We start from the raw sequence: 15026 nt of genomic DNA, 5'->3' as shown, positions 1-15026 counted from the left end.
TTCAAAGTATAGTTTAGTTACCCTTCTAGATGAGATAATATCAAAATTGTTAGAATAAGCAAATGCTCATTTGAAGGGAACTGCCTAGAGCAGTAATTAAAAAGGTCTCATGATACTTATTCTTTGTTTATACAATGGATGCAAATGTGATACATTACAAATCTATATCTGAAGGTGTTAAAACTTCATATTTGAAGGTATTAAAATTCCAAAACCCTCTTTGAGCATGTGACATGTAGGGCTGCATTTTATTCACAATGTGGCATTACTCACACGAGGTAAATAGAACTGCCCCTTTGTGTGATTTGACCAAAATGTTCTGCATGTGTTACCCCATATTTCAGGTAACATGAATTTCTAAATTCATTAGATTTGCTGAAATTTCTTCCTCTTTTAAAAGCTACCAGATCTGATCTTTCTCACTTGATACAAATAGTTCCCTGCAAAAATTTATACCAACAGATCTTGAGCTGGAACAGAAGAAACATTTTTCTTTTCCAACTGAGAAACACCAATTATTCACCAGACTAGACATATAAACCTAAAACTTAAAATAAAACTTAAATAAACATTTGAAAATACTTAGAATACTACATCTGTCTTTATTGTATTTTCTTTTCCTCTGTCTTGCCACACCTACCCAGCAGATGGCAATATTTACTTGTAAATAACCAATGCTAATTGTGTCTTTTGCAGTGGAAATTTTTTCTCATTCTTTGATTCTACTGTGGAATATGCTAAGTATATAAACAAATCTGTCTTTACATATATTACTGCCCAATTCATATTAGTTTGGAAATAGATGATTAATGTTTTAAGATTGCAGAGACATGTCTGATGATACAATTTTATGGCTCTTGTGAATAATGTGTGCACTTTTGAAAAATGTGGTCAGTGTCATAAGAGGATTGCTACCTTTAAAAGACCTTCCCAGTAATACAGGATACTGAATTATTGTGGTGGAATAAAATCAGTTAGAGTAATTAAGCTTGCCACTCATCTAGTCTCTGATCTTACTAGTGTCCCTGATGTGCTCTCCAGAAGAACTGACCTCCATTTCTTTGAAAAATCTGCATTTTGCATAAATTAGTACCATACTATAAAACAAGTGCTCTTGCTAAGATGTTGTCTTTTCTACATGTAGAATAAACAAACTGGGATCAGGCAGTGATTTTGAAGCTTATTTTCAGCGACTGGGGATTGCATCAGGCAGAGTCCGTTATACCAAGAATAGGGTAAGTCCTCCAGATTACTTGAAGAAGTTTGATAGTGCTGAGCAGTCGTCTTTGAAAAGCATTTATTCATAATTAATAAAAAAAAACCTCCAAAGAATCTTTGGCTAGTTTGTTTATCAGTGACAGTTCTTAATTTAGCAAGAAACCTAAATGTTTGGAGAATGAAACGTTGCAGTGATGTGTATATTCTACAGGCTGTCAAGTTCAAATAAAGATTTTATAGAATAAATAGGTGCATATTTCATTCCACCGTACTACTGGAATGGTGGCTACTAATCTTCCTTGATTGTGTTCAGAAATGACTACACAAGATAAAAAGGTGCCATGATCAAGGATTTCTGCTATCCAAAACCCCAAACTGTTTTCACTTTTAGCGAAGGCAATCTCTTTGTACCAGGGAACTGAAGGCAGGTCTGTGTAAATAGAGAGGAGGATGCCTGCTCACTTAATCTTGTACAACTGTCCGTGGATTCAGGTTGGTTTAGTTTCTTAAAATGAACACACAAAAAAATAGAAGGATAGTAAATTGTGGTTTGTAGCAAATAGCTTTTTTGATCTGGAAACTGCAAAACATCACAGTCGTTAAGTGATCAATGAATCCCTTAACTGCAGGTAGAGTACAGGACACTAACAAATTTGCTTGCTTTTTTTTCAGAAAGCAGACAAATTCAGCAATTATCCTGTTTATCATACTGTCTATGAAACCTTTGAGTTAGTGGAAAAGTTTTATGACCCCACCTTCAAGAAACAGCTAACAATTGCCCAGTTACGAGGCAAACTGGTTTATGAACTGGCAGATTCCCAGGTCATTCCATTCGACTGTAGAGATTATGGAGAAGCCTTAAAAGGATATAGCAATAGAATTTATAAATTGGCCAAGAAACATGAAGAACAGCTGAAAACTTACAAAGTATCATTTGGTGAGTAAGAGACACAAGACTACTTCTTAAGTGCATTAATTAGAATTATGCAAGGACATGTTATATGTTACAGCTCTGAAACTGAAATCCTTACTTTCCTGTTTCAGTTCTACCATCATAATAAAAAGCCTCTATTTTTTTTTCTAAATGTGACACAGGTTTAACACATTACTGTCTACATGAGAGGTTTATAACAATTTTCATGCTTATCATTAATTATGGGCACTATTACAGTGCTCATGGACTACAATCAAATGTGGAACAAAGAGGTATATCAGTTCACTTCTCATTTTCTTGCTTAAAAAAGAAGAAAAGTTAAACGAGTATGGCAACTGCCTGGAACTTGAGGGACACAGGTGCCTTTTCTTCCTCAGCCAAAGACTTCATCTGACCCTGGGAAACTTGCTTACCATCTGTCTCTGCTTGGGTACCATTTTTAGGCAACAGAAGCATTTTTCTAACTCTTCTGCATAAATACATCCATTTGCTGAGCACTTGAACACATTGCAATGAAGCAAATAAAACAGGTCGGAAGCAGCAGAGTGCTCTGGATCCCAAGCTAGGATAGCTGCCTCAGTAATCTTCTTTCTTTCCCTCTCTCACTCTTCTTTCTTTCTTGCCTCATTCACCCCTTCTCTTTCTGTACCAAGGAAGATTTTCAGTCAGTCCTAATTCACTTGGTATAGGAGGGACCCATGGCTTAGAGACGTAGATAGCTTTTTGGAGATGCAGGACTCTTTTGGGTTGTAGAAGTAACTCAAATCGACTCCTCATTTAGGGAAAATTAAAAATGATGTTTAAAACTTCATGTAATGGCTTAGGTGGAAAATTCTTGACTATTTTAAAAAGTCATCCTGTTTTGCAAAAAGGCTGCTCAAGACAGGAAGCCCTGCATGATGGATCATCTGTTCTGAGATTTTGTATAACACAAAGATTTATTTCCATATGTTCTTGTGTTTACTGCAAGATACCTTGTAAGGAAACACCAAGTCTGGACTTCCTTTTTGCGGTAGTAGAACATCTACCAAGATCTCTGTTAAATCATTTATTTTCAGTGTTCAGGTTTCTTTCTCATTTTAGATTAGAAGTTTCCCAAACTACCTTCTGACCAATGCATCTGTTTTTGTTCCTAGATTCCAGAATTAAGCTTTTTTTTTATTTTCTATCCCACCCCCGCCCCCCCCCCAGTTATCACTTAACCCTCTCCTTAATAACTTTATAGATGTGTCATTTTGACCAGTTTTTTTACAAGGCATATTTTTTAGTCTGAAAAGACTCTTCTCTCATACCTGATCAGTTTAAAATTATTTCTTGAATAAAACTATAATTTTTAATTTTTGTTTATTCTATTACACCAGAGTGCGTTAAAATATATAGGTAGTTTTTACAATACTGTGAAAATTAAAATTAATTTCACTCAGAATTTTCATAGAAGTGCCTATTGAAAACACTGAGTGTCAGCAAATTGTTAATTAATCCTGAATAAATTACATAATTGTCCTTGAAAAAAATAGATTAAGGGTTTTATTTATCTTTGGATTCACATTTCAGCTGCTTCTCTGCAACAATGAAGGCTGGATACCTTTTTTCATTAAACTTGTACTTACAGTCATCTGCTAACAGGAACTCAGGTTTGCAGGGAGAAAAAAAAATGTTGTGGTATTTTCTAAAAAAAGCAACACCGAATAGCTAGTGAACATGACCACAAATTCTGTTATATCTTTTCAGATGACCTTTCTTTTTTTTTCTCTTAAATCCCCTCCTACTGCTTCTGAAATACAATCTGTTGGCACGATATAATCATGATGTCAGCAGGGCAGAACTCTGTCCTCTGGCAAACTATTGCCACGGTTATGAACAAGTGTAAATTCTTACCCTCACAAGGTGACATGGGTCTGTCTATACTGCAGTCTGTAAAAAGGTTGCTTGCATAAAATCTGTGCCTCTAGTTATGTAAACTAAACAAAAATATTAATGTAAGAACAGGCAAGTGTAGGCTGGTGATGAATAAATAAGTTTATTAGAAAGGTAAGAGCAAAAAAGACTGCAGAACCACTTGCAATAGGAGTCCTGGGAACAGAAAGCCAATCAGGCTAAATAGTGTGATAAATCTATCTACCGAAAGCCTATCACACTAAAATAGTGTGGTAAACTTATAAACAGTGAAGGGCCATAATTGCCAACAGAGGACTGGATATAGGAGATGACCTAATCTTATGCCCCATGTTCCTGTATGATCAAAGAGGGGATACTCTGGTTTATCTAAATTTTTCTGAAACTCGTGGGCAAAATGTACATGTTGTAAAGCTTCCTTCTTTGTAATTGAGTTGAATTTTGGTAAGGCCAAAAGTTCTTCTCTTCATAACATCCACCTTTTACTTATTCTACAAAAATTAGTTGTAGAAATTGATGATTTTCCCAAGTCTGTATTAAGGAGACCCTTCCACAGGAAAATTATCACAGCTGATATTGTCATTAAAAGAAAGGTCTGCTGCCTCTTTGGCTAAGACATGGCTTGGACATACTGCCAGGGACAGAGCAGGAAAAACAACTGACTGACCTGCCAGCCTGCCTGCACATAGTCAGGCCTAACAGGCAAAATCCTGGGGTTTGAGGAGCAGCACCTTGGGATGGCACGCAGGGTCATGGCAGAGACACCTCCTCTGCTGTAGCTCTAGTGCATGTGTGGAGCAAGCATGGGATTTGGCTGCTTCAGTTTTCCTTGTCTGTCACTGTGTTCCATGACAACTGTGTCTTTTATGCCTCACCTCATGCTATTCATATAAATATCACACTCTTCTGTTATGGTATGAGTAGGACATAATATTCCAAGAGGGAAATCCTGCTGTCCTTCCACAGCCTGCTGTGTATTTTCTATGTAAGTCAGGCTTTTTATACCTAAACACTGCAGTGCACTCATTTATTGAAAAGGAAACTGCACAGTTACCCATTCGCAATGCCAGCCAGTCTTCTTCTTGCCAGGCAGAGGGAAGATGTACACTTGTGAAAGATTTATTAAACATTCTGCTTTGTTGTTGCCTTTGTTGCACAAGGTCTTTGTCTCTTACTGCCAGTAGTGTAGCTCGTTAAAGTCTGCACTAGGGAAACTGTTGGTGCTTTAAGAGCCGAAGCTTCAGGCAGCCTCAGCCTTGAGCAATTAATTCCTGATCTTGAGTGAAAACTAAAACAAAGTGTAAAAAACAAGAAAGAATGTGTATGAGACAAGATAAGGATGGTTTGTGTGCTGTAATTAGTAACCAGTCAGAAGCAGAAGAATGGCTCATGAACAGATGGATTTATCCAATCATGTCAATTGTTTAGGTGTGTGTGTGATAAGGGGTAACGAATCAAAAGTGAAAGAGTGCCGCGTGCTTGGGGTGTGCTGGAGGAAAAAAGGATATATAAGCAGTGCAAAGCTTCAATAAAGTCCTGATTCCTGATGCCTGAAGACATCTCGGTGTTGGTCATTTCTTCATCTGCCACAGGGATGGAAGTTATGGAAAAACAACAAAATTAATGCCATTATATTAGCAAAACAAATGTAATTTTTCCCTGGGCGACTGAAAGGTGTATTTGGCTCAGCAGATACTCTGAAGTTGCTCACAAAGTCCTTCCTTCTCTAGATTCTCTTTTTTCTGCTGTGGTGAACTTCTCAAAGGCTGCTGCTGAATTTCACAGGAGACTTGAACAAATATATATATATATATATATCTATATATATCTTCCTCAGGTACCCAGGGTGGCAGTTCTTCCTTCCCAGTGACTACACAAGGAGTTTGTCTAAGTGTAGAATAGAGCCCTTGAACTCTGAGACAGGCAATATCTGCTAAGATGAATTCTGCTTCCCATGATGAATATCATCAGCTGTAGAGCTTGTTACTAGTATCAGCTTGATATATATATATATATATCTATATATATCTTCCTCAGGTACCCAGGGTGGCAGTTCTTCCTTCCCAGTGACTACACAAGGAGTTTGTCTAAGTGTAGAATAGAGCCCTTGAACTCTGAGACAGGCAATATCTGCTAAGATGAATTCTGCTTCCCATGATGAATATCATCAGCTGTAGAGCTTGTTACTAGTATCAGCTTGTCCTTAAAATTACTGTAATACATGGAAAGGCAAGTAGCAGTGAAAATTGAAGTTGTAGGTGATACCAGAACTTGTACTTTCAGCACACCTCAAGGAGACAGGATGATGCTTCAGAGTGTCTAAGGTATCCATATGATGCTTGCGGACCTAAGGCCCCCATGGGACTTCGTTGCCCCCTGAGTGCAGTGGCTGGAGGCCAGTTGCTCATAGGCACCTGGTGTGGTACCAGATAGTTGTGTTTAGGCAATTGAATCCCATCCTTATTATGTTACTGTATAGATTAGAGCAGGAGTTTGGACACTTGATTTATGAGCGGACACCAAAATCTAGGTATCTTCATCTTGACCTAAATCTCAGCCTTCCTCTCCCCTCTTTTAAGTGGGATGTTTCTAGTGTCATTTAATACTGAGCAAGTATCTTACACTCTCAGGAAGTCTCCCATTTTATTTTGCATAGTGTGAAATCTTGTAGTTGAGTTTTCTAACACAGAAATCCTAATGCATTAATATAACATGTATTGAATATCCCCATTTGCAAAAACCGCATCTTTTTGCAAACTGTAGACCATCTATGTCATTTTTTTTAACGTCCAAAGAAGAGGAAAAGTGTTGAAATGAAACTCATTGTGTGAAATGTCTCTGTCTCCATTTTCTGCAGTCCAGTCGCAGTGCGAATCATGAACGATCAGCTGATGTTTATAGAAAGAGCTTTCATTGATCCTCTTGGCTTACCAGGGAGGAAGTTTTACAGGTAAGGCAACAAGTTTCTTGACCAGCTGTCTAAGGCACTGTACTTTTGCAGGTGAACCCAACCCTAACTGGTTGTTCAGTTGAACTGCTGTATAGGCCTTATATAGGAATTACAGCTCAACACATTCTGTTTTAGGTACAAGCCAGTGAGCAGTGGACTTCTTTTATAACCCCCAAGGAGAACTCCTTGGCTGCATGCATCTCGTGGTGCCTCATTCCTCTTCTTGGCTCTGGCCCTCTAGTTTTATTAGCCATCATACTCTGTGACTTTTATTTGCCGGGATATAGTAGTACTACTTCTGTTACCACTTGCTCTTTTAAACCTGTACAAAGTGAGGTTTCAGTGGAGAATCAACTGCACAGAAAGAAAAAAAGAAGTGAGGGTAGAGTAATAGGGAGAGTAGGATGAGAACAGATGTGTAGTGAGGGTCAGGTGAAGAGAGAAGTCCAGAAGAGAGATCTTGGAGAGAGTGACTTTTGAGCACAGGATAAAGGCCCATGAGCTGTGTTGCAGAGATCCATCTGTCTCAGCTTTGGATGCTCCTATTAGCTTAAATCATTAACTAGTTATTCTTGGAAATTTTCTCTTCTACAAGCACATGGGCCCAGAGAAAGACAATGTTCAGTGCACCACAATACCCCTTATAGAAACCCAGTCCATTTATTAGTAACACTGGACAAGAAGCTAGCTTCCAGAGTCAGGTGTGCTACTCCATCACTTTACTCTCAGTATCCCCCTTTTCCTAATGACTGGCTGTATCTGACTCTGATTGATGCCTTTCACACCACACCAGAAGTCCCTCAGGCAGGTAGAATTGAGAATCACACTTCCATCCTCCTAGGATAAACTGTCATTCACGCTTTTGGAAGAATGAAATGGATGTTTTCTACAGTTCTTCTTGTTGGGTGTTAAGTATCACTTAGAGCTGTCTGGATTTATTTCTTTCTTTATTTATTTTACTTGCTTGCATTTATTAATGTAGTTTTAGTGTTTATTTTGATTTGGGTAGACTTTCACATGCTACAAATGTATTTTGATACTTCATACGAACAAAATCAATTTAAAAACAGATCTGCAAGTATTCATTATTTAAGAAAAAAAATCCCACCAATGAAGAAAATTGGTAGTTTTGCACAGTTCTGTTCCCATATGATCACTTCTTCTCTGAAGAATTCTTATTCTTCTTAATAATCCTCTCACAGATTTTTTTTTTTTTTTATTTGCATTCTTTTAAAATTCCTTTCCCAGATCTGCTGACCATGATTCAACTGCTTAGTTATTTGGAGGTTTCTGTCCCACTGCTCTTTGTACACCCACAACTAGTTGTATTCCCTGTTCCAGACTGTCACATTAGTTCAACAGGTTTGTTGAGCTCCAATTTAAAAAAACAAACAAACAAAAAAAAAAATATTGTTTCATTCCTAATTAGACAAACGCATCATCTCTTCCCAAGGAGAAGGCTACCTGTCCTAAATCTGCCCTTTTCCATAGATTTTGCCCTGGGAGCTGCTTCCTCCTGTCTTTTTAAAGACAGGTACAGGCAGATTTCCTGTGTATTTCATAAGTTCTGATCTTCACAGGATTCATAGCTGCTTTATGTAGCACACATACAGTTCCCTACAACGAAACGCACACTGGTAATGATTGTTTTATTTAGTATACCCACATTTTTTTCTTCTCTCCTCACAGACACGTCATCTTTGCTCCAAGCAGTCACAACAAGTATGCTGGAGAGTCCTTCCCGGGGATCTATGATGCCATGTTTGATATTGAAAGCAAAGCAGATCAGCATGAGGCCTGGGAGGAAGTAAAGAGGCAGGTTTCCATCGCAGCCTTCACTGTGCAGGCAGCAGCAGGGACACTGAAAGAGGTAGCATAGGATGATGGCTTCAAAAAGCTCAGTCAAATATCAAAGTGTGAAGTGTGCTGTAGTCAGGCTACTCGAGTGACCCAGTCCCTCCTGACCACCTGCCGATCTGGGTTTCCAACCTTCTGAATGCACACAAGTGCACTGGTAGGGAGAGCAGGAGCTCGGCGTATCAAAGAACTCCTGAGCTATCAATGACTTCTTCTCTGATACTGACAAAACCGTAGCTTTAAAAACAACCCTAGATGGAAGCAAATTTGAGGGTGGGGAGAAGGAAGAATTAGTTCCCAATTAGAGTTTTCTGCAAGATCTGCCAATTTTGAGGACCCATTATTTTGGATGTACAATCACAAAACTAATTCTTAGCCAGGCTATCTGTAAATCTTGTCCATAGCAGTGGTAAACAGCACATATTTCAAGAGAAAAAAAGTAACACTCCTCAGCACATGCATTTCTTGTTCTAATAATTACTTTAATAATATAAAACACCAAAGGCATCTGTATTTTAGAATCTATTCTGCAGGACTGCTGAGTTCTCATTATACTGACTTGTTTTCTTTTCCTGAAAAAATAAAATACTGTCCCTCCTGCCAATTGCCAAAGCCGGACTGGCCATTCTTGATAATCAGGGAAAACAGCTGCTTATATGCAGAAATCCAAAAGCATTTTCTCAGGAAGTGAGTGTCTATCCCTCCGAAAGACACTGGGCACCTCCCTCCTTTATTTGCCCTTTGGAATATACGGATGATGGGGGATAACCAAAAGCTGACCTCCCTGCCCTTTTGGCACTGGCACTAGTCCCAAACCCACGACAGCTTTTGTTCCTATTTTTTTTTTTTCCCCCATAACATCTCTTTCATGCAGAAGTCTTCTTCCAGTTGAGGGAGCTGGAGGACATTGTCACTGCTGGCATGGAGCTTGAGGTTTTTCTGTCTTCAAATTAGACTTGAAGAAAATTTCCCATCAGGAGCTGCTTTTACATTCAAAGACAAACTGAAATGCACGAGAAGGGTAATTGCACAAAACTGTTTAATTTGTAAAAAAAATTGATTCTTGCTTCATTTGCCCTTTAAATGTACTTCTCATCTATATGGTTTATAACTAATAAAATTGCTAGAATTTTATTAAATCACATTCCAGTTTGTGGGAGCTGATAATAACCAATTTCTTCTCTTATGTAAAATATACTGCAGTTTTTCTCACAACCATAAATTGCACCAGGTTGTGGGAGTAAAACCCTTTTTGTTTTATGGGGAATAGAACAGATGTGGTACTAAAAAAGACAGAATTAGAGAAACAGAACAATTACTGGGCTAGAGAAGGAGTTGCTCTCATCTCAGATGCCTTCAATTCAGACAAGGGAACCAGAAATTACTATAGTTCTTTCCTTTGGGAGGTTGTTTTGGGGGGTATATGCCACCAAGAAGAGAGGCTTTAAATGGCATCAGTTCCAATAAGCCTCCCTGAAAGACAAAGGATTGTGTACCTACAGATGTTGTGCTCAAAATTTACTCTTAAATTGCTTTTCACAAATCAAGCCTTAGGAACACAGAAAGAAATTATACTTCCACAGTCCACTCTTTACATCTTCTGTTGGAAAAGTAGTGCTGAAACAGACCCGGTCAGCCTGCACACAAGAGAGCATTAGTAATGAGTAGTCAATGTTGAGGACACCAGAACAGTGACTACGTGTTGTTCTCTTTACTACTCGCAGTTATTAAGTTGTTCATCTCCACATCTGTAGCTTAAGGTGTTGCTGAAGGATGTGGTACCCTGTGAACAGTGACTGGTCCGTAACTGCACTGGTCATCCTTCCCTTTTCCTGAATCACCCACTCTTCCTGCTCCATGGGAGCTTTATGTTAACTGCAATGGGCAGTAACTGCGTGTGCCCCCAGGGAAGGGTGTGGGGGTTTCATTCCTTTTGGTTTGCAGCCAAACAGCCTGCCCTCTCACTCTTCTACCCCTCCAGGGAGTGGAGGAGAGAATGTGAAGGAAAAGGGCAAGGAGACTCACAGGCTGAAATAAAAACTATTTACTAATGAAAATAAAATTATAACGATAACAACAGTGATAACAGAATATACAAGTGAGTGATGCACAGTGCAATTGCTCACCGTCCGCCGACTGATGCCCAGATTGTTCCATCCAGTGATCCAGGAGCAGAGACAGTCCCAAAACCCAAACCCTGGAAGAGTGAGCCTGAGCAATCCACGAGAGAATATCCCCGATTTCCGGTCAACCCTGGTTAATATACTGACATGACATGATATGATATGGAATATGGGGTTTTGCTATTCACTGTGCTTCTCCCTCCCAGTCCTTCCCACCTGTGAACCAGCCAAACATGATGACCTTGAGCTCCAACAGCAACTAATAACATTACTACCTTATCAACATTCTTCTCATAACAAATCCCACACTGAACCTAAAACACAGCTATCCTAGCTAATAAGAAGACAATTAACTCTGTCCTAGCAAAACCAGGACAAAGGGTGAGGATATCTGGATGGTAGAAAAAAGCCACTAGGACCTCTTCCTCGTGAACAGTAACCAGCTTTGCAGCTGTCAGTGGCTGCTGCCGTATGATCATCAGAGGATAAAGTAAACAAGGAATTTCCATATAAAAAGGAAACATCTGACAAAGCGTGCTTCCTTCTTCATTTACAGAAATCTCTTTAATAGTATAAACCAGAGAACAAATGTTTCACCAGTAAACATATTTTCTCAGCAGTAGTTAGCCTTTGAAATTCTGTGCCATTACCTTGCTGCTGCAAAAGAACATTATCTCTTCTTGTTTCCATGTGCAGTCTGAACTGTGAGAATAAATTACAGCTCACATCAGGCTGAATCCACACCTGGAATCTATTGCTTTGTTCTTCTTTTCAACTTAATTGATAACTCTGTATGAACATACGATTCATCATGACCCACTACATCCTGAGAAGTATACAAAGTAGCTTGAATCTATTTCCATTCTTCTCTATAAAAGTTCTACTGGGGGAGAGTGATATCCAAACCCTTATAAATAAGGAAACCAAACTACTTATAAATGGCTTATACTAATTGATTTCTATAAAGTCTCATCTTCTTGGTGTTGAAAGGATCAGTTGCTCAGAGCTGAGACTACCTTCCCTGCTTCAGTCAGTAGAATTTCCTCTTCTGCAGATGGGCAACAAAGCAACTGCAGCTGCCTCCCAGCCCAAAGGCTGCTGTGTTTGTGTAGCCCCACCTGCCCTTCATCTCAAAGTGTGGGGGGCATATTTCAGGCTCTCCTTACAAATGATTAACCCTGGATCACCTACTCTGTCCTTCACTAATTCTGTTTGCACACTCATCCTGGCTGGAGCAATCTGTGAATCATACAGCTGGGAGAAACAGACCCTTCAGCTTGGACTGGGGCTCCAAAACAACTTGGGGAAATTAAACTCAGATGAACCAAATTATCACTTGGATATTTGGTTTGACAATTGTCTCTTTAGAAAAACAGTTTCGAAGGGACAGTGCCAGGAAATTTGTTTCAGATTTTCTTAATGGTGAAATACTTTTGGTTTGCCTTTGGAAAGGAAGCTGTATCACTTGGTCAATTTAGGAATGACTGGAAAGTGGGTTAATCAACACACTCCATTCTCCACAGAGAAAGTGATAAACACAATCCAGTTACAACACTCATTCATTTGCAGCAAAAATGGTAGAAATTTAAAATAGTTATTATGCTGTGTTTTTCAATTAGTCAAAAAATAGAAATAGAACGACCTAAAAATGCTCTGCAGATCTTAAGCTTAATAAAAATTCAAACTAATTCAAAACCTGTGAAGATTGAGTGTTTGGGATTAAGTGATGCCAGTGCTTTTCTCAACACCCTGAAATTAAGCAACTCTTCCCAAAGTTGACTCATGCATCAAGGGACTGCCTTTGTGGAGCAATGAAATTAAGATATGCCCCAGTATCCTGGTGACTGAAGTACAAGTACACCAGCTGAAGAAATTTAATAAATCTTCTCAGTAACTATACAGTTCAGATGTTAGAACGGGGCATTTGGACTTGTCTGTTTTTTTGGTTCAGCCAAAGCAATTTGTCAAGTCCAGGTCAAACTTTTATATTGCTTCAGCTGATCTAAAATTGCATTATTTTACAACAGTCAGAAAAATAAAACACATTGTGTAACTCCATGTATCTACTAAGGAAAAGACACTGCAAGAGAAAGGTCCTACCACAGTCCATCAGCCCAGTAAGTAGATGATCACAATCAGTACCAGTGTTCTATGCTGACTTTTCCACAGACCCAATTTATCTTATTCTCTTCTTCTTCTATAGATAACCTGTAAAATAATCTCTGCATATTCATAAGTGCGGCTGGTGGCCCTCTATTCATGTACACTTGATTGAGACTCATGAAAATTAATAAATACATCTTTAAAAGGTTGCTTGTTCTCCTCTTTAAACCAAGATAATGATTAAAAATGTCAATCACAGGTCTTCTAAAAAAAAAGAAACTTGCTTGAAAGCACAAATAGTTTATCCTGCGGTGGTGTTACTCAGAGGGTAAGAGGTGCTGTACAGCATCTGCAGAGAAGAACTACCACGTGACCCCACATTTTTCTTAAGGAAAACAGCAGCAGGGTGAGATTCTGGAAGATACTGAAAGTCACTGAGGTCTTTCTACACCTCCTAGACAATGCTGTAGAAACCCTCAAGGAGGCAAAGCTGGAATGTCCAGGCGACACTGTATCAAAAGCAGCTGGGGACCTCCTCTCTGCAGCTGGTTGGAACAAGATATACTCAGCATGGCCCATTTTTTCTCTCTGTTACTCTAAATTCCTCTGTTTTCATTCAGGGCATTTTAGCATACAGTGAGGAGTGCCATTAAGAGAACTGAATGATGGTGAATATCATGGACTTCCCTATGGCAAAGCAGAGACGACAACACTAAATGAAATACAGGAATCTTGTCTCTGCTACACTGTCCTCTTCCAAGACAAACCACAGTGTGTCAAATTCAGCAGTTACTTCTGTTAATCAATGTCAGCAGGAGGAACTTAGCCTAAACGGTTCAGGAGCTGTCTGTTCCATGGATTGCTGCTGTATTTTCTTGTGCCTGTTATAATCTGTGAAATCAAGGCAGCTCCCGTCAGTGTCAACATGGTGTCTGTCCTTATGGATCCTCCACCTTTTCTTCCTCATCCAAGAAAATCTACAAGGTATTCTTCAACCCAACCTGTAAGACATGTCCATTTTCTGGATGAGCTTGAGGAGCTCAAAAAATGGAGGAGGAGGACTGGTTTGTGAAGCACTTCATGCTAGAGGGGCTGGACCTGATTCAAGTAAACTGCTAACACGTTACAAGTTTCCATAAAGGGAAAGAACAGGAGAGGTGATAATGGGAAAAGCATTTCACAGGAGGATATCAGATAAGAATAGACTTGCTGTGTTTACATGGCACCTTCCCCAGATGTGCTTTGCTAGCTTGCTGACAGTAAGCTGCTGACACATTCCTGATGCTGCCATCCACATTACTTCCAAACTTGGCTGTATTTTTAGAAGGAAACTGAAGCCACAGTTGCTGGACACAGCGACTGTTGTGACAACACACTCTTAGGTAACCCACAAGCTGCAGGACGTCAGGCTGGGGAAACACAGTCAGCTGCAAACAATGAGCACCGAAAGTTTTAGCTCCCTCTGAGATCCCTTCAGATATTCCTGGAACCAACACTCCCCTCCTGAAGCACTGCTTTTGCTTCCTCAGCTCTCTCCATCTCCCAAACCATGTTACCACAGTCTTCCCACCCGAGTCTGCATGCCCTGGCACCTCCTGCAGCACTGCTTTTGCTTCCTCAGCTCTCTCCATCTCCCAAACCATGTTACCACAGTCTTCCCACCCGAGTCTGCATGCCCTGGCACCTCCTGCCAGCACTAAAGCACCACCTTCAGCCCCAGCTCAGACAGAATTAGCCTGGCACCAAAGCTGCGCTGAAGCGCGGTACTTGTGCAGCGTCACCCATTGCCACGGCAGAGGACTAAAATACAAACATCCTGCCTGTCTTCTTATGGGCAGAAAGAAACACACTTCATAAATAAAGACAAGTTCATTGTCAGCATTCCTGAAGTCTTAACTGTGTGATCAGGGAATGTTTAGTCTTTATTTATTACAGAAAAAAAAAA

At 39.6% G+C, this 15026-nt stretch overlaps 1 protein-coding gene across 1 annotated transcript in view; it reads left to right on the top strand.

Annotated features, from left to right (window-relative positions):
• The window catches only part of LOC104533097 (N-acetylated-alpha-linked acidic dipeptidase 2), a 33193-nt gene extending 24316 nt beyond the window's left edge, over positions 1-8877 (top strand). The window contains exons 15-19 of the mRNA XM_010178470.1: positions 1145-1235; positions 1891-2155; positions 5779-5857; positions 6903-6998; positions 8688-8877. Coding sequence (XP_010176772.1) covers positions 1145-1235; positions 1891-2155; positions 5779-5857; positions 6903-6998; positions 8688-8877 — 721 coding nt within the window. The remainder of the gene's footprint in view (positions 1-1144; positions 1236-1890; positions 2156-5778; positions 5858-6902; positions 6999-8687) is intronic.
• The last annotated feature ends 6149 nt before the right edge of the window (positions 8878-15026 follow it).

This window comes from Antrostomus carolinensis, unplaced genomic scaffold (genome assembly GCF_000700745.2).
Source record: "Antrostomus carolinensis isolate BGI_N321 unplaced genomic scaffold, ASM70074v2 scaffold45091, whole genome shotgun sequence".
NCBI classification, from domain to species: domain Eukaryota; kingdom Metazoa; phylum Chordata; class Aves; order Caprimulgiformes; family Caprimulgidae; genus Antrostomus; species Antrostomus carolinensis.
The sequence above is the reverse complement of the archived record's forward strand: the minus strand, read 5'-3'. Positions and strand labels throughout refer to the sequence as shown.